The sequence below is a fragment of the Carassius gibelio genome, chromosome B20, assembly GCF_023724105.1.
Source record: "Carassius gibelio isolate Cgi1373 ecotype wild population from Czech Republic chromosome B20, carGib1.2-hapl.c, whole genome shotgun sequence".
NCBI lineage: Eukaryota > Metazoa > Chordata > Actinopteri > Cypriniformes > Cyprinidae > Carassius > Carassius gibelio.
The window spans coordinates 3,503,228-3,523,270 of record NC_068415.1 but is presented as its reverse complement, the minus strand read 5'-3'; the positions used below and the strand labels follow the sequence as shown (position 1 = coordinate 3,523,270).

The following is a 20,043-nucleotide window of genomic DNA, read 5'->3' as shown; positions in this document are numbered from 1 at the left end:
CAATTAATGTTTATTTTGAAAAGACTCAGTTCGTTCATGATGAATCAGACACCGCTTCTGCGTGTTGGAGCACGTGATATATTATAGGGAGTAACGATATGTTTTATGAAATGTAGTGAAGTTAAAAAGTACGATCTTATGCTTTGGAATGTAGTGAAGTAAAAGTAAAAGTTACTCAAAATAAAACTACTCCAATAAAGTAGCCTACTGATACTTGAAAAATGTACTTAAGTACAGTTACGAAGTCCGTTACTGTCCACCACTGGTCTATGTCTCATAACTTTGAACGCTCCTCTGGTTTCAGTTTTGTTTTTGTTTATTTTGGTGACGTATAAATAAAGTCTTCCCATCTGGCTGCACTTGAGTCTTCGCCTCTTGCGATCTGTTACACATAACAATGAAAAGTTTAGAGCCCAACTGATGATTAAGCCTAGAGTGTGTCCACCTTTATGTGTGGGTCCATGTACATGCTGAATCGACAGGTAAAAAAAGCCTCAAGTCCAAACATTCATTTATCACTAATTAACTGTTTGACAAACACTTCCTGCTTTAAAAAAAATCTCAAACATGCTCCGAAGTCCCGATCTGAATCAACCGAGTCGCGAACAGGCTCCGAAGTGCCGATCTGAATCAACCGAGTCGCGAACAGGCTCCGAAGTCCCGATCTGAATCAACCGAGTCGCGAACAGGCTCCGAAGTCCCGATCTGAATCAACCGAGTCGCTAACAGGCTCCGAAGTGCCGATCTGAATCAACCGAGTCGCGAACAGGCTCCGAAGTGCCGATCTGAATCAACCGAGTCGCGAACATGCTCCGAAGTCCCGATCTGAATCAACCGAGTCGCGAACAGGCTCCGAAGTGCCGATCTGAATCAACCTAGTCGCGAACATGCTCCGAAGTGCCGATCTTAATCAACCGAGTCGCGAAAAGGCGCGAAGTCCCGATCTGAATCAACGGAGTTGCGAACAGGGTCCGAAGTCCCGATCTGAATCAACGGAGTCGCGAACAGGCTCCGAAGTCCCGATCTGAATCAACGGAGTCGCGAACACGCTCCGAAGTCCCGATCTGAATCAACGGAGTCGCGAACAGGGTCCGAAGTGCCGATCTGAAAACTTTGACCAAAGAATGTAAAAAATAACTCTATTTCTCTAATAACTCTAACTCTACAACTCTATGAAAGACTCAGATCACGTATCTAAAAATAAATCTATATAGTAAAAGAGACATAATAAGAGGAGTGAAGTTTCCTACCCTTCTGCTGTGTTTGGTCCTCATACGCGCCTGACGCTCCGCAGCGCGTCTCCGCCCCTCACATGCGCGTTTATAGCGCTAAATTAATCATCTTTGCTGATTATTATACATTTACTTCATTGTCAGCTTCAGGTACTTCATTTATTATTGTTCAATGAACTGTTTGAAACAAAAAAAGGTTGTATTTCAATAATAGTTCTAAATGATCAAAATAAAATATATAAAATAAATAATAAAAAATATGATTTTCATTTACAATAATTAATCCTAAATTTCGACATTAATAACTTACTTTTAGCAACATACGCAAGCGCTCACAAGATCTCCCGGTTCTTACTTCTTACTTGCACTAAATGGTTCATTTGAATCAGTGAGTGGTCGACTCCAGAACAGCTGCAATCGGATCATTCTAATTCGTAAACGAATCGTTTGGTGCGATTCGCGATCCAATAAATGTTTATTTTGAAAAGACTCAGTTCGTTCATGATGAATCAGACACCGCTTCTGCGTGTCGGAGCACGTGATATATCATAGGGAGTAACGATATGTTTTATGAAATGTAGTGAAGTTAAAAGTACGATCTTATGCTTAGGAATGTAGTGAAGTAAAAGTAAAAGTTACTCAAAATAAAACTACTCCAGTAAAGTACAGATACTTGAAAAATGTACTTAAGTACAGTAACGAAGTAAAGCTACTCTGTTACTGTCCACCACTGGTCAAAGGTCATGGACAGAGGAGTCTCTCTGCATCATCCACTGTGCTGGGTAATTTTTAAAAATAGAATAGATTAATAGAAATATGTTTAATGGTTTATTTTTAATCACTTTTTCTACATCTCTCTCTGTCTGCAGCTCGCACTCTTGTCAGTTATGAGGTCAAGGTCAAGAATCAATGATCCGAACTCAAAGGTGTGTTGTGTTCTTTCTCTTGATTCGTCTGATGTAATAATCTCAGTGTTTATTGATTTAAAATAAATACATTTATTCAGCAGGATTTCGTTGTGGGTCTGCCATCGGTCAGAAAACAGATCTACAAAACTGTCCACAATAAAGTCATGAAACAGAGTAAAGGGCTTTATTCTGCTCCACTGCAGATTATAGAGGTAAATACACACATGAATCGAACCCCCAACTGCTCCTCGGGCACCACAGCATAAATGATGAACACTGCTCCGGCTGTGTGTTCACAATGTGTGTGCGTGTTCACTGTTCACGTAGGATAGGTTAAAAAAAAGCAGGGCACGAATTCTGAGTTTGGGTCACCATACTTGGCCGTATGTCATGTCACTTTCGTCACTTTCACTTTTTTCATCTGAGGTTAGTACCATCATTTTCATATATAGGTTTAACCCTATAAAGCCTACAGTATCATTATTGATACACAAATTACTAACTGTTAACATTATAAAATCTTTGCTGAAAAACCTGTTGTATTCTATCTTCTACATGCCTTCTGTCGTCTGATTAATTAATTAAATAAAACCGCATATTTGAGCATTTATCAGCTTGTGTGACCTCACGTCTGTTTTCTAGAATTTTGGCAAGCTGGCGATGACATCAGTGTCCAAAGCTCTGATTGGCCTTTTTTTATGGTCAGGTGTCCTGCAAAAAGAACCACTTTGGGCAGCCGGAGAGAGAAGTTAAGTAAGTCTGAGAGATATGATGTCATTGGGACCTGAATGTAGCAACTGATTGTGCTTTTGACTTTTTTTTTTTTTTTTTTTTTTTTATCTGGCTGTCCTGGGGGCGGGGCTTATGGGAGCAGGCATTGCTCAGGTGATGATAGACAAGGGTGTTGGCACCATCTTAAAAGACACGACAGAGGAAGGACTTGCCAGAGGTCAACAACAGGTGTACAAAGGTTTGGTGAAGCACATGCACAATATTACATCAACATGATGGAAATATGCAGCGGTTTGTTTTCCAAACCCACTTTGCAGTCTCATCAGCTGCAGGTCATAGTGTGAAACAGCAGAGGGCGCTGCACTCCGAGACATTAGAAAGAAACCATATAAAATAGTGCTGAGAGCCACCAGGTGTCAGCTTTCTGTGCATAGACACCTATGAGTTGAGAATCTCTGCTAAAATACAAACACAAATAAAAACAAATATCAAAATGTCCAACTATTGAAGGTCTCCTGTTATGATAAGTGTTCCTACAGTCAGGGCAAGCCTCGAAATGTCAGCGGGGTTTTAACTGTGATTTCTAGGCCTGGGAAAATCATGGAAATTTCTGTTGTGAATACTATTTTGGCTAGATATTTTGGTTTCTTTGTAAGTTTGTTTTCTATTCATTTATTAAACTTGTTTATTTGTTTATTTATATATTTTAGTGAAATTGTTTTTTAACAGTTTAAATTCAATCAGGAAGAAGGCTAAATAAACTAAACATAAATGTGCATTTGACTTTTCAAGAAATAATGCCTTCAATTTTTGTGTCATAACTGTAACAAATAAGGCAAAGCTATTCTTATCATGTTTGAATTCAGTAGTCAGATGCATTAATCATATGTATATATGCACTTCAGGACGCAAGTCTGGAAACAGTTGTTATGTGTACGGAGCAAAATCGAAAGAAAAGAAGGTGAACTCAGGAGCTGAAGATATTCTCAAGAGCTTCAAGCTAACAGCACCCCCTGCTGTGTAAATTGGTTTTCATGATTTACAAACATCCTCAGAAGAAACCCTTCATATTTCTCCTATTTGTCTCTTTAGCTCTGCCGATGAGGATATTCAGTACAGACTCATGTCCCAATTCGTAAACGAAGGCAGTATTGTGTCTACAGGAAGGCATTCTGCCCGACCCCGTGCAGGGAGACATTGGAGCCGTGTTTGGACTTGGCTTCCTGCCATGCTTGGGAGGTAACAAACACATCACACACCTTGTAATTAAAGTGATTTATCTTAAGTGATGCGGACCTAGCACTTAACCCTGAGGCACACCACATTGTGCCTGGGGATAATTTAGGATTTGCAAAGTTCTTTCACAACCCACCTTTCTCCCACATATCAGGCCCATTACGTTTTGTAGATTCATATGGAGCTGACAAACTTGTCCGGAAAATGAAGCGCTCTGACCTCAGAGTTTGGGATCTCATAAGATGTCACAATCACTCACTTAAATAAGTGCATTATTTACAAATCCTCAATTCTGTGTTTTATCATTTGTAGGTTACAAAGCAGATCTCTTCTTACTTGGTCTGTACATAATTTGTCAGTGTATTTATGTGATTAAAGAAAAGGTATCTATGTAAAATCCCTGTAAAGATGAGGTTTGCTGTCTCTCAACAACATGATAGACTCTTTTTTTTTTTTTTTTTACAAACTTTTGCACTTTATTATTTGATGTAATATTTGTATAGCATAGTAGTTTGTATGTTTGCATATGGTTCTGCTATAATAAACTTGTAACCCATTGCCTGAGAAGAATTATCTCAAAGGGTTTAATCCTTACTATATGTTTAATTCTCAATATTTACATGAATGCTAATGTGAGCAAACAAGAAAGCATTAAAGTTTAATTGCAAAAGTATGTAATAAGCAAAATCTAGTATTCCAGAAATTAATTAGGCCTACCTAAAAAAAAAAAAAACAGCGTTCAGTTGAGCACTATTGATTTATTATTTTCTGTAGTTGATCCATTAGGATTAAATCATACATGGTGAAATTACAGTACAAATGAAACACACTACAATTGTTAAATATTATTCAAAGTACAAATGCACCTACAGAGGGGGAAGCTGTTAAATAAGCATTCCAGAAACATTCCTGAAATGCTGATAAAATATTTTTTTAAACCGTGATATAAGGCTAAACCTCATTTCAGCAGCTCTGACTCCCCTCACACACATCCTCCATCAGCGTGGGCTCTAGTAGTTAGTAAACTCTTAATTACTGTCACCTAATTACAGCGTGTTCTTTAGACTGTAAACTCTTGCTGCTCTTATTAGCATGTACATCACAAACTAAACCTTTTTTTAAGTCCCTAAAAAGTCTCACTTCCTTGTGTGCATGACATGAGCTCCATATGAGAGCAGCAGGAAAGAAGAAAATTGTGCTCTACATGAGTAAATCTCATCAAACCAGTCAAGGAAAATATATTTATTAATATTTTTCCCCCTAGAATTTTTTCATTAACATTTTGCCAAATTCTTGAAACAAAGTTTTTTGTTTGTTCTGATTATTCTCAATGATCCTCTTTAGATCCTGTTTTATTAAGAAAAAAAAAATATTGTTTTATTTAAAATTATTTAAACTTTTTTCCACACTACAATAATGAGAATAAGTATTACATTCAAACATTAACAATGTTTAGGGCTTAAATGTGCTTAAATATCAAAAAAATAATAACACAATCCAAAATAATAATAATAATGATCTTAATGTAATTAAAATTAATAGTGCTCCATAATATATTAGTCACGATCTGTCAGTTCTTTGATTAGAGAGGTGCATTTCAGACACACACACATACACACACACACACATATAAAACATCTGAAAAGGTCTGAGCAGAAGCACTCATTGTGGCTGAAGTACTCTTGTGTCTCTCAAACAAAAACATTCCTTCAGTTCACGAGGATGTTGCCCTCATATCTTGGGTCTCCATCCCTTGATGAACTGCATTATTTTTTTGACATGTAGTTTTGTGAGTTTAAAGTCCTCCGACAAGATTTCCTCCGTCAGCTGAGTGAAAATAGAGCCGTCGATCCTCTCTCGGCTGAACAGACCAATCACGTCGTCCGAAAGGCCGATGAACCGCAGACTGGATGAAACCTCCTCCACCGAGAGCCAGCACAGCTCTGCTGGGGGTCGCCAAGATGACCCGGCCCCGCCCTCTGCCCCCTTCACCATGGTGACTGATCCAGAGGCGGGATCTGCGATGACTGTGTCCTCCTCTAAACTCTTGACTGGTCTGGGTGGAGTCTCAGGGCCGCCTTCTGAACCTCCCTGATTGGCTTGAGGCTCCTTGGGGGTGGAGCTAATGAGGTCGGGTATCAGAGTGGGAGAGTTCCTATCTGTGGGGGTGAGCCAATCGGAGGAGGCGTGGGTGTGTCCCGGATTGGCAAAGGGGTTTAGGGCGCCAAACGGTGCAAAGCGGTTTTGCGCCACTGGCCGGGGTCTAGGGCAGGTGGAGTAGTTCTTATGGGCGGAGTCTGTACTGAGCAGAGGTGTATTGAGGATGTTGGAGGTGTAGGCCCCGCCTCCTCGTGGATGGGACCAACAGGCTTGCGCGGGCTGGGCGGGATCAGGGCTCACGCTGGGGTCGGAGGTCACACAGTCAGCCCAGGTGCAGGGGTAACAATACAAGGAATACGAGTCTGGTGATGGAGAGTTGCTGCCACTACGAGGAGCAGAACTGATGGAGAGAGAGGGTTGTGATATAATGAAGAAATCACCAAAAACTAAAAAAAGATACAGCAACAATAATCCAAACAGCCAAAAAGTTACAAAAAAGCATGTTTGAAAGGTTAAAATGTACAATAAAAAAGTCCCCCTTTGTGTTTCCTCAAAAGCACAAAATAATTATTAATGGATTAATTAACTTACTCTTGATTCCCATTCCTACTGATTTCCAATCAAAAAGTACTTAAAACAGCTCTACTTAAATCACTCCAAAAGTATTTTTTTTTTTACCTTTCTTGCAGTCCAGAGGAATAAAATGAGAGGTTTGGGTTGAGTGTTTGTGTGGGCGGAGTTATACGCATGCGGGTGGGGACTGGAGAGCTGGGGGCGGGGCCTTTAGCACAGCGGGGCGGAACAGGAGGAGCATTTAAGAAACGACACTCCTCTTTCACCTAGACAGAGAGAAGAAATGCAAAAGAACAAGAAAGAATAGTTACTAGGTTACAGTGTAAGCGACATCTAAATTACACTTGCTATAGTCTCCCTCACAGCTCAAGACCTGGTTTTTAAGTAAATGTCAATATTATACAATGAATACTACACACTACAACAAAGTCAGTCTTATGGAAATTGTGTGAAACTATATTTTTTAATATTTATTTAAATCTAAAACCCACAAAATCTTTATATATGTGATTTAATAACTCTAAACAATATACAGAACAATATAAAATAAAAATAAAAAGATCTAAAGAAATCAACTGTAACTGAAACTCTTTTTATGATTCTTTAAATAGAGTTTCAGACATATTCTGCAGTAAACCAGTATTTACGAGAGGCTATTTCCTAATTATGGTTAATATGGAAATACTGTCTCAATGATCATCACGATAATAAACTCATTTAATATCAGTTATCGCTGTCTAATTATCCTCTTCTGGAAGGAACAACTCACGAATTCTGGGATACAGTTCACTTCCTCCACAAATGACTGTGTGTTTGTGTGTGTCTGTGTGTGTGTGTGTTTGGGAAGCTAAATTACAGACCAAGCCTAAGCCCTCTATGTGTGGGAGAGAGAGAGAGAGAAGAGGGAAAAAGAGAAAGGCTGTAATTCCAGTCAACAGTGTCAAAATGACTTTAATTCCAGCTCTAGATCCTGATGAGATGAGCTGTTTGTTTCTCTGTTTGTATTCTGTGTGTTTTACCACCTGTATCATTAGTATAAAACATTTAGGAATCTCCTCATTTTAATATTATATCAGTTAAAGATACACTACCTGTTATGTCTGAAATACTGTCACTGTGCACACAATGCATGGCTCAAAACACCTGAAGATTCACTGACTGAGACGATGTGTGATTATGTTTCTGTGAGTGTGTGTGCTGAGTATGCGCTCTGTTCCAGTAAACATATGCTCATTGTTCAGCCTTTAAAAGCAACAGTATCAATAATTTAGTCTTTAGTCTAGGGCTGCAGGGCTGCGTGATACTGTATGGGCTATAAAGCATGTATGAATGTGTGTGTGTGTGTGTGTGTTTGCGTGTGGGACCATGGCAAAAGAACTGAGGAAGACAACAATCTCATGAGAATACAGAGGATCACTGAACTAAAGTACAGCTGAGCTCAGGGTCAAAAGCCCAATAATGCTAGAACACTGTCTAAAAGAGTGAATCAACAGTAAGAAACTAATTTATATATATATAAATGCTGTCATTCTGTAAGTAAAACATTTTTTACTGCAGTTTAATGTGTTGAAGTAAACCATTTGCCATTTTCTTTTCCTCCAAAAGTCTGACAGTTTATCTTGATCAACCCAACACAGCAATTTTTTTATTTAATTAGTTAATATTTAATTGTTGTTTATTAATTGAGAATCACCACTGAAAATAACAAGATTTTCAAAAATGTAAAATAATAGTTCAAACGTACAAATAAGAATTTTTTTTAGGGGGTGCTTGCTTTTTGTCATGAAAATAATATAATAATAATAATGAAAAAGTTTGATAGTCCTAAAAACAGGATTCACTTTCTTCATGCAAAATACAATATAATAAATGTTGCGGGTAAAAATTGGCCCGGGTATTTTTATTTTTTCGTTGAATAAAAAAAGCAATATGAGACAAAAACTTTACATTTTAATTAGGGGTGAACGATAAATATCAGCCGATAATTGGCAGCTTTTACTCCACAGAGCCGTTATTAACTGACAAGCTACGCAAATCCACTTTCATTATCAGCTTAGATTTGCGCAGCTTGTCAGTTAACAATGACTATGTGTAGTAATAGCTGCTCTATGTGAAATCACGCACCTGATGGAATTTACTGCTGATTAGAGAACCGGCTTTAATGACGAGATGTGCATTATTTATCGGCCGATATTTATCGTGCACCGATAATTTTAATGTACAATCTGCGTAAAATGGCTGCTTACAGCTTCAGATTTGGGTGGGACAGGAGGTGGAGTCGATACTCCCGACACTCTCCCTGCCTCCATCTGCACCATGGCGACGTGGGTGGAGCCCACCATTCCATCCAATGACGTAGTAGTGGAGTGGAAGGATATGAGGTTATGCTCCGCCTTCACTGCACTCTCAGACGTCACCCCGAAACCTCCAGAACTCTGATTGGTCCAGACCTCCTCGTACGGAATTTCCTGCGCCTCCGTCGACCAATCAGGCGTGACGTATTCTCGCTCCTCTCCGTCACTAGAGGGCAGCGTGTGTGAGTCGCCCAGCGAGTCTCTGCAGCCATGTGAGATAGTGTGTGTGACGGCTCCGCCTCCATAGACGCACAGAGACAGTCTCTGCAGGGACGTCCCGAGCTCGTCGCGTCCGTAGCCCTGAACGCACACGCGAATCCGCCGCGGACTAAGACACTCCTCAGAGAAGTCTGTCTTTACCTCACGAACAGCACGCGAGTAATTGTCCGGATCGAAGCTTTCCTGGCAACGCAGAGCGCACTGTAGCACCACCTGCTGGTAGGAAGCGTCTGTACACAATAAACCCTCTGGCAGAGTGAAGCGCGGCATGTCCGTTAATAACAGAAAGTGAGAAGGTGTGACTTCCTCTTTGCGAAGTATGCAGCAGAGAACGACAGTTTTACTGATGATGCTGAGGAGTTTATATCGATGGCCCTCGCGGATCACGTGCAGGTCATATGGGTTACGAGGAGGTCGCGACGGCACGGACACATTCACAGGCAAACGCACGCGCTCGATGATGCTGCGCACGGTGTGTTCACCTCCCTGCATCTGCAGCTCCTGCGGCGAACGCGTGCAGAACCGCCCGCGGCACTGGAACGGCAGACTGATGCTCTCGTTGGTCCGATGGTTCATGCATATCAAACAAGGCATCTTGGTGCGGACGGGACGTCCCAGAGCTCCGCCTGCTTTGCCCAGTCTTCGTAGCAGCGCAGTCAGGCGGGATTTCTCGCGAGTCGATTGGACGCAGAGTAGTTCTGCCTGGCCCATGAGGGTTAATTCATCTCCCGCCTGCAGAGAGAAATTATACAACTCACTGTCCTCTGTAAACTCCCCAGAAACCACCTACAGCAAGAAGGAAAGAGAGACAGATGTTTTAGCATTTAACGAAAAAAAAAATGCATGCTGCAGTTTTGTCAACTACCACTATAAATGCTCAAGCTTGTTAAAGCAGGATGGATTTTGATTGGCTGTCCATGATTGTATCCTTCATCAGCTGGAAAAAAATCATATTGAATACAGTTATTGTCCTCGGTGTGAACAGCCTTTACACTAGAATCAATTATGAAAATCTGCTAACTTAATCAATTGCCGATTAAATTATCAATTGAATTGCCAAGGATTGCCAGGGAGTTTGATTGACAGGCGATCCGACCTATCATAATGCCAATTTTGTCCAACAAACAAATCAGACAGGAGAGTAGATTAACATCGGTGGGGTTGAACTTGAAAAATGGTGTGTGTTGACCATGGTATTGTAAGACATAGCATCAGTAACTAAGGAAGGCATGTCTTTGAGAAGGGTCAATTAAGGGGACAGTGATAACTTAAATATGTAATTACCAGAGTAATTTATCACTTACACTCAAATCCTAACTCAAAAATATTTAGGGGTTTTATTGAATCGGTGAATCATTTCTTTAGAACTGATTAATTTGCATTAAACTGTTGAAACAATCTGAATCATGCAATGAATTAAACTTAACAATAAAACATTTTTTTTTAAGCTGTGTGCATAATATAGTGTGACAAAGAATTATGTCATATTAAATGACTATTTGTTGGAGATTATACTACACCCATGTAAAGCTAGTCATATTAAAATGTTCATTTTTTATTTTTTTATTTAAACTTAAGTTTTAGTTTGCACTTTGTAATACTTTTTTTAAATTCTATTTAGTTTTCATTCATTTTTATTTCAGTTTTAGTTTTTCCAATTTTTGTACTTCAACTAAGCGAAAATATTGAAATATTGACTTGGCTATACTCTGAAATAAGTTTATGTTTCGTATACAGTATTTCAATTCATTTCAGTTCATGTTTATTTCAGTTAACATGTTTTTTTAATAGTTTTAGTTAGTTTTAGATAACAATACCGATTTACATTGATGCTGTGATTGTTACCTTAACGCTGAATGTGATGGGCTCCATGACGAACACGCGATCAGGAAAGATTCCTGCGATTTCCTCCACGCTTCCAAAGTACTGAACCGGCTCACGAACATCCCGATCCTGATCCAGTAACTTAAACTTCCCTGAGGACAGAGGAAACCAGAGTGAATGTAAGAAACAAAGAAAGTGTTCTGAAAAATTTCCCCAGAAATGAGCTAAAAGTGTCCATTAGTGACATCCTGAAAGATATTTAAAAATGCAAAATGTTAATCTCTAGAGATTATAATTAGCCTTGATTTAAAAACCAGCAGAACTCTATGGTATGTCCTTATTTAAGCATAAGTGTGTGGTCTTATAGCTCATTTTCACACACACAGATAAAGCGTGAGAGAGCGTATCTTTCTTTGTCTTTCTGTCTCCTGGCAACAGCTTTTCTTTCTTTCTTTCTTTCTTTCTTTCTTTCTTTCTTTCTCTCTGCAGTTCTATATGACCCTCAGAGCTGAACAGGTTTCTTTCTCTTCTGGAGTTTCACTTTTGTTTGTGCAATTGTACAAAATCTCCTCATTGTACATATCAGTTAAAGTATCTTCAGCCAATCACAGCAACCATGAATTTAAACACATCAATCACATTTCATTGACACACATGACACACATTTACCAAACAATCTAAACAGAGACTTTCCATAGACTTCCTGTGTATTAAACTACAGCGTTTGTGCTACGAACATGAATGATTTTTAAAATGTGTGGAAAAGGTGTGCTTTTACTGTATTAAGTGATCAAACTGACTTATTTTTGTACCTGACAGACTATGAAAAAGAAATCTACCCATATTTTTCGGACTATAAGTCGCACCTGAGTATAAGTCGCATCAGTCCAAAAATATGTCATGATGAGGAAAAAAACATATATAAGTCGCACCGGACTATACGTTGCATTTATTTATAACCAATTACCAAGAGAAAACATTACCGTCTCCAGCCGCCAGAGGGCGCTCTATGTTTGAGCAACATAGAGCGCCCTCTGGCGGCTGGAGAAGGTAATGTTTTCTCTTGTTTCATGTCTCTTAGTTTATTTCTCTTGGTTCATGTCAAATTAATTTTGATAAATAAGTTGCACCTGACTATAAGTCACAGGACCAGCCAAACTATGAAAAAAAGTGCGACTTATAGTCCGGAAAATATGGTAAATTAAGAGAAAAAAAATCATATTATTGTCTTATGTTATGATATATGGTGACCTGAGTATCTAGCAATCAAAACATGTTGGCAATTGCATAACTGCAACCATTCACATCAGTCTAGCCTCTGATTGGTCGAGCAATTCTAAATCTACAGTATTAATATAATCCTTACCCAACACCTAAAACACAGTATTTTAGAAGTAAATCAAGAACTTTTAGTGCCTTAGAAAGATCGAAACACACATGCACAAATGTTGTTGTTGTTGTTGTTGTTTTTTTACAAAACTCAGAAACTCTTTCAGCTGCTTTGCTTCTCAAAGTATTTCTGCTCCATTTTTCCATAGAGTGTAAACACAATATGTTTGTTATAGATTGTTATAGGTTATCATAAAAAATGAATTTCTCTATGGAGAAAATGAAAGTTTATTATTCCGGGAACCCTACAGTTGCTCAGTCACAAAACACACACACAAACTGAATGTGTTTATATTATGCAGATCTTCTATTTTGAGAGTCATCGATAACAACCTTCTTCCACATCATTAAAATCAGGAGCAAATCTAAAATATCAACATGGTCTCATCTTCTGCATCTCTCAGATGTCTAAAAATCATTCTTCTGTAATTCCATCTTCCTTATTAGCACTCTATCGGTCTATCTGAGAGAAGTTAGACCCGGCCACGAAGACACAAATGACCTCATCCATCCCTCTCAGCATCTTACTGCCTCCGGAAACCCCAGCAGATGATCTCATTGGTCACCTGACCTAATGGTGCGGCAGGCGGGTATATTGGGTAACGGCCGTCCCATGAGAGGAAGTCCAGCGCAGTAATGTCTGCGATTCCGGAAGCTCAGAAAACGGGCTCCTCCACTCCTCTCATGGGAATGACGTCAGGATGCAGTAATGATGAGTTGGACTTTATGAATGAAAGCACAAACCGAATTACATCATTCTTTGAGCTAAAAGCATCGTTCTCTTTTGACAGCCATTCATAAGTACTTGTGTGTTCTAATCAAAATAATCCGATTTATTCAAACTGATGGTAACACTTTATTTTAACACTTTATTTTGTTACACATTACATGTACTTACTATTATAATAACAATAAATGATGCATAATTACATGCAATACACCGTTTATATAGGCCTATATGAAAAACCTTTTTTATAAACAGTAATTAGTGGTATAAATCGGTTCACTGCAAGCTGAAATAAATCACAGAAGATGGGTTATTAGGTTACTTGGCTGCTATTACTTTAAGAGCCGCTGCTGCTTAACGTGATGCAGATATAATGCATGCTCATATAGTTTTATTTGCGCTTTAATATGAAATGATACATGCTACAGTGTGCACCGCCGTAAATATTTTTAAACTGGAAAAATTAATAGTTGGTGTTAATGCACTAATGTAAATAATATTTAAAAACATATGACTTAACTTTGATATTTTTGTCTTTATTCTCCACAAGAAATGTACAGTCTTCTGCATTCATATCCTTGGGTGCATTCATTTGTTGAATGCTTTGCCCATACTGCAATAAAACAGTGAATTGAACTGAGCCTGACTGTATGTGTGTGTGTGTGTGTGTGTGTGTGTGTGTGTGCTTAATGGAGAAAACATCTAAGTGAACGTGTGAAGTTAAGTGCTTGAATACAACAATCAATACGCTGTTACCAACCAAACATCTACCTCTCTTTGTCTCTCGCTCTTTCTCTCGGATCTAAGTGTTTTTTCAATAGCTTGTATGCTCTCAATGAGAAATCAGTTTTGTTTGGGGTCAGTTTCATTGCTTAGGCCCAATCCTAATTCTATTTTATACCCCTTCCCCTTGTCCCTTGAAACAGAGTGTCAAGGGGTAGGGGAGAAAATATTCTCCTAAGGATTGGGACACCACAACTATGCCGTCACACGTCATCATTCGTCGTCTAGCTCTTACAATACACACATATACTGGTGTGCTGGTGTGCATTAGAGCATTTAATTATCGTTCTGTATTAATGAGCTGCACACACACATATCGGAAATCTCGCAGCTCACACATTCAGGAAAGAATAAACTTGTCAACGCCCCACGACTTTTATTAAATACAGATTAAATTCTGAATGGCTACATTATATTTTCCAGCAGCGAGAGAATACAATCGCTGTTTTTAAATAAACTCACTCTAAAAAGGTAAACGCTCAGATGCGAATACACCCAACGTTGTTTCTCTTTTCTCAATTTCTCTTTCTCTTTCTTTCTCTCTCGAATAGGCGATACTTGAGAAAATGGTTTAGCGATTTCTAATTATTGGGGGGATTATCCCCCATCATACGGCAGTTATGGCCCTGATCAGACATATGCTGAGGCAATATCATGCAGTTTGTAATGATATGATGTTAGCAAATTTTAGCAATTTTTTGCAAACATTTCTTTGAGTAACATGACCGTTAATATGAACTCACAATTGAATGTAACATAAAACAAATGATTACTTTTCGTTAAAATCTTTATTTATGCCAAAAAAGCTTACATTTCTGTGTCTTTTTGTTCGCTGTAGCAGCCATTTTGCCGAGATAATTCATACCCTTCGTTTGAAGTGTGGTCCCGAAAAATCTTCGTTTGAAGGGCTATCTGGCCCTTACCCTTACCCCTCCAACCAAAAGAGAATCGAGAAGGGCTAAGGGGTAGAATTGGGATTGGGCTTTATTTTCTTGGAATTTAACTTTTACAAACTAGTTGTGGAAGAAAATGTAATAGCATGCCTGTGCGTACATTTTCAACATGACGCAAGGATGCTGCATCCAAAGTTCCCAAAGTCTCTATAATATTCTGGCCTCTAGATGACACTCTTTTGACTAATTTATCATCCGCCAGGAGTAAATAAGTTATGTTTAAACGTAATAACACACCTCTAGTCAACTGCAAAATAATTGGCAATTTCATTCATGTACACAGAACAAACTACAACTAAAGCAAAAGTGACTCATCAAACACTAATTAATTAAAATAATTCCTTTAATGTCAGTACCTCTAATTTGAAATAGATTTTATTTTCATATGTTCTTTTTCATTTGAGGTTTAGTAAGAGTTTTAGTAACTTTGTAATCTATTTTTGTCATTTTTTTTATTTTTATAATTTTACTTTATTTGGTTTTCTTTACTTTATTACTTAAACTAAACAGAAATTAGAAATGTTGCCTTGACATCTAGCTGAAAATAAGTTTACCTTTCTATTGTTTATTACATTTTAATGTTTATTTAAAAATTTTTAAGGTTTTCGATTTAATTAATGATAAGAAACCTGTAAGATACCTTGATACTGCAGTGGGATGTCTATTTTGGGTCCGATCACATAATGCCCCTCCTCCAGACTGTGGGCAGTGACGGTGGTCCACTGTCTGCAGGAGTGAAGTAAAATCACATCGTCCTCCGAAAGACCCTCCACATTCTCACCTGCACACACAAAAACAAAAACATACAACTGATAAGATCGAAAATTAATCATTTTCAGGTTCAGCATTTTATTGGCCAACACTTCGCCTTTTTGAGATGCTCATTATTGGTAATACTTGTCTGATGTATTAAGTGTTAAAACGCATTGATTTAAAATAAAAATATTTTGTAACAATATACTCTACTGTTCAGAAGTTTGGGGTCAGTAAAAATTGTTCTTTCTTTCTTTTCTTTTTTTTATATTAACACTTAATAATGTTAAATTGATAGAAAGTGATCATAGTAAAGACTTTCATGCTCAGAAAATATTTATAGTTTTTAAATATGCTGTTCTTTATAACTTTTTATTCATCAAAGAATCCTGAAAAAAGTATAAGAGGTTCCAAAAAAAATATTAAGCTTCACAATCTTTAAAATGCAGTTTAAATCTGTGATTCAAAAACTGAATTCTTAACATCATTACTCCAATCTTCAGTGTCACTTGATCCTTCAGAAATCATTCTAATATACTGACTTATAATCAATGTTAGAAACTAACATTGATTATAAGTCAGTATATTAGAATGATTTCTGAAGGATCAAGTGACACTGAAGATTGGAGTAATGATGTTAAGAATTCAGTTTTTGAATCACAGATTTAAACTGCATTTTAAAGCATATTAAAATGGAAATTGTAAATATATTTCAAAATATTACTGTTTTTTTTTTCAGTATTTTTGATCAAATAAATGCAGCCTTAATGAGACTTCTTTAAAAAGCATTTAAAATCCTACTGATCCCAGACTTTTGAAAGCCAGTGTAGCAAATCTCAACTCTTGATTGTTTTATCACAGAAAATGTAAATTACATTATCGTCCAGCAATATTAAAAGTTGCATGCATTCAGTAAGCTTATGTAATGCAATCTAGTAAATCTCGGGTGTGTGATTTGTGTTGTTGCATGAATGCTAACTATAATCGCACAGCTCTATATATAACATTCAATATTATACAGTACATAAACTACATGTATATATCCTATATAGCAAATCCCAAAAGCCAGATTTTTTATCTTTTTAAAATCTGTTTTAAACTTTAATATAAGTATGTCTAGCTTTTTCCACATACTTACAGTAAACTCACGTAGGGTGATATTATATAAAGCAAATCTTAACTGCTTGTTTACTTGTATGACAAAATGTTTTCACATACTCAATGTGACTAAAAGGCATGAAGGCATAAACATTAACATTATGATTTTCTGTTATACAATGAAAAAGTGTAGACTTTAATATTATTTTTTACACAGACACAACTAGATCTCTAGATATCAGCCACTGGAAAACCCAAAACTACAAATCACAATGCATCTGGCCTTGAAACTGACATAATTTGTCACTTTAAAACACAGTGACACACACACAGCCAAAGAGACAGTCGGTCTCTCTCACTCAAACACACATCAGAGCTCAACCACAAACATCAAATGAGTTCTTTGAACTTCCGCACATGGGGCTTATGGGAGAGAACTGAGGTCAGCAATCACAGCATCACCTCACAAACATCAGACTGATCTCACTGCTGATGAATGGACAGAGAGAGAGAGAGAGAGAGAGAGAGAGGTGGACTGTATTGATCTGGTATTAAAAGAATTCCTCAATGAGACGAGTCTCAGAGCAGATGCTTTACACAGGGAACAAGTCCAGCACACAGACTTGTGTTGTGTATAATTACTGCTGTCTGTGCTGATACAGTGAGAAACTCCTACACAAACACATCACAGCAGCGTCTAATCATAATCAACATTGCAGTCAAAGCAACAAGAGAAATATTCATAAACCATATGCTCTTAAAAGTTCAAGTATTTTAAAATTTTAGAACCATTTTGGGTTCCTTGAACCTTTCAATGAACACTTCTTAAAAGGACCATTTTTAGTGTGAGACCATTTTAATATTCTAAAGACACTACAAAGGTTCCATGGATGTTAATGCCAATAAAGAACCTTTATTTATAAGAGTGTGCGTTTATTATAATCTGTTGTCATTCCATCATATTTATACTTTATAGACCATATTTTAAATTATTGCATTTTAAAAGGCCATTCACACCAGATAAGTTAGCTTAAAGTTTTAATAATCGTGCAAGTGCAGAATATTTCAGCAAGTTTTTGCAGACAAAAAAGTACCAATTGTTGATTATCAGTAGTTTGTGATTTATAAAGCAAAGCTCTCTCAAAAGTCACTTTCAAACCAAGCGGCTGAATGCATTGTATTTGCGTAATCAATTTTAATATGAGCACTTTTTAGTGCTCTGCATAACTCCTGATCGTAGAGATTCCTATCGAAACGACTGGATTTCGATAGCGAACTTTTGCAGAGCAAGTTACAGCGCTGTAAGAGAAAAGCAAAGTTAACGACAAAATCATTGTGATCATGCATTATGAATATTTATCCAGTACATGGACTTTAAATAAGCAATAATCCATTACATCCATGCAGTGTCACTTGAGTGTCTGAAGTTCATTCTTCTTTTAGATTCTTTGTTAAAAAATTAAGTCATAGTCTGTTAAAAAAAAGAACTGTTTGATTAAAAAAAAAAAAAATCTATGTAGCTTTGTTTTCCCGATCTGATTCAATCAACTTTATGAGTTTCTGAGACCATTTGATGTTTAAAGAGTTTAAATGAATGATAACAAGAGTTGGCATTTATTGTTGCAAACTATACTCTTACCACAGAATATAGAGTCACACAAAAGTCCCTTTCAGAAGTTTTTCCCACCATAGAAAGTTCAACTTTGACACACACAGGAACGTGTCATCAGTGATGACAGATTTCTTCTGTGATTGTTGAGTAAATGTTGGTGTTTCTTCTGCAGGAGGTTGTTTAGTATTCAACACACACTGCAGCACATTACAACATTAACATATGAAAAGAGCTGCAGCTCTTTAACACACAACACACACTCCGTCACCTTTAGCCAAAAGACAAATCGACTGAGGATTCAGTGTTACAAAAAGTGACATTAAAGTGTGCATCATCAAAAATGTGATTTTATCAGCGTTTGTCAAACTATTTCAAGTGTTTACAGATTTAATTTGCATAATCAGACTAAAAGTTCTTTAATAAAGCATCGAAATGTGATGTTTCTGGTCCAGCTGACTTAGACTCGAGTCTCGGTTTATCACAGCGTTCAGTAACTCTGACGGTCTCTTACCGTGGCTCAGCCGCACGAGTGTCGGTAAGCGGAATTTGCTCACGATCACGTCCAGCGGCAGCGACACGGAGCTCCACGAGAGTCCGTTAATGCTCGCGGATAGTTTCTCCATCTTTCATCCGTCACCATCATCATCATCACGCGCATCACGGGAACGGAACGGAACCGGTGTCAGCGGCGCATCGCGCCATGATGAAGAGAAACGCGTGAGAGAAACAACGAAGTGATGTGATCTAAACCGGACCGGCGGAGGCGCGCGACGCACGCCCCTCCCGTCCCGCGCGCACCGGAACACCGGATTGACAGCGCGTTCACGATAGATCCCCGGTACCGGAGATTCATCACCAACGGAATGTGTTAATAAACTTTAACAAATCTCACAAAATACGACGTTTGATTTGTGTGATTATTATTAACTTCCTGATATTAAGCTACAACAAGGTTAAAGATCGTGGGAATCTTCATATGCTAATTATAGCGAGTTAAAGACGATGTTGACCTAATAGCATTTGCGACATTAACCTTAGTTATATCCTCCTGAGAGCCAGAAACAGTTAATTTAGTGACCTTACATTGTTTAAGGCATAAGAAAAAAATGAAGAAAAAAAAACTTTTTTGAAACTTTTTTTTTTAGGTCATAGGATTTTTCAAACTTTGTGTAATAATGATTCTCAACTATTATAGAAGATAACAAAATGATTTTGCTTCATGAAATGTGTGTGTAAAATTAGTCTTCCTGTTAAACACAATGTTATCTATACACTGTATGTTTTTTGGGACAGCATGTCCCAAACAAGCGTAACAATGGGAGTCGTTATTAGCCAGATTTTCATAATACTATCATAGGTTTCATAAGAACATTGATATATAATTTGTTTTGTCTCCCAGAATGCATAATAAACATGCATTAATTCCTGGTGTGCTCAACAGTGGACCTTTATGAAATGATGTCCTGTTTCATAACAGGAAGTCAGTTTTTGATTTGAAACGAGACCTGTTAAACGTACACAGTGGTGACCAAAACTAGAACAAACTGAGA

General features: G+C 37.8%; 1 protein-coding gene across 2 annotated transcripts; it reads right to left on the bottom strand.

Moving 5' to 3' along the window:
* Window positions 1-4,846: 4,846 nt before the first annotated feature.
* On the bottom strand, window positions 4,847-19,286 carry LOC127983377 (GRB2-associated and regulator of MAPK protein 2-like). 2 transcript variants are annotated; one of them, XM_052585556.1, is made up of 6 exons: window positions 19,005-19,286; window positions 15,671-15,811; window positions 11,200-11,330; window positions 9,028-10,086; window positions 6,887-7,047; window positions 4,847-6,608 (listed from the first exon to the last, which is right to left on the bottom strand). In XM_052585556.1, exons 1-6 carry the CDS (start codon window positions 19,114-19,116, stop codon window positions 5,840-5,842), a joined length of 2,373 nt encoding a protein of 790 aa, XP_052441516.1. In that variant the 5' UTR covers window positions 19,117-19,286; the 3' UTR covers window positions 4,847-5,839. The 2 variants fall into 2 exon arrangements, with proteins under 2 accessions (XP_052441516.1, XP_052441515.1); XM_052585555.1 differs by having other exon boundaries at window positions 9,028-10,140; window positions 19,005-19,285.
* Between the last annotated feature and the right edge of the window lie 757 nt (window positions 19,287-20,043).

Bases quoted from the DNA above. Each gene is read 5' to 3' on its own strand.
- LOC127983377 (XM_052585555.1), bottom strand. From the start codon at position 19,116: ATGGAGAAACTATCCGCGAGCATTAACGGACTCTCGTGGAGCTCCGTG. The intron at 11,331-15,670 runs GTATCTTACAGG...CTCTGTCCTCAG, and splicing joins CATCCCACTGCAGTATCAAG to GGAAGTTTAAGTTACTGGAT. The intron at 6,609-6,886 runs GTAAAAAAAAAA...TCTCTCCATCAG, and splicing joins TCCTCTGGACTGCAAGAAAG to TTCTGCTCCTCGTAGTGGCA.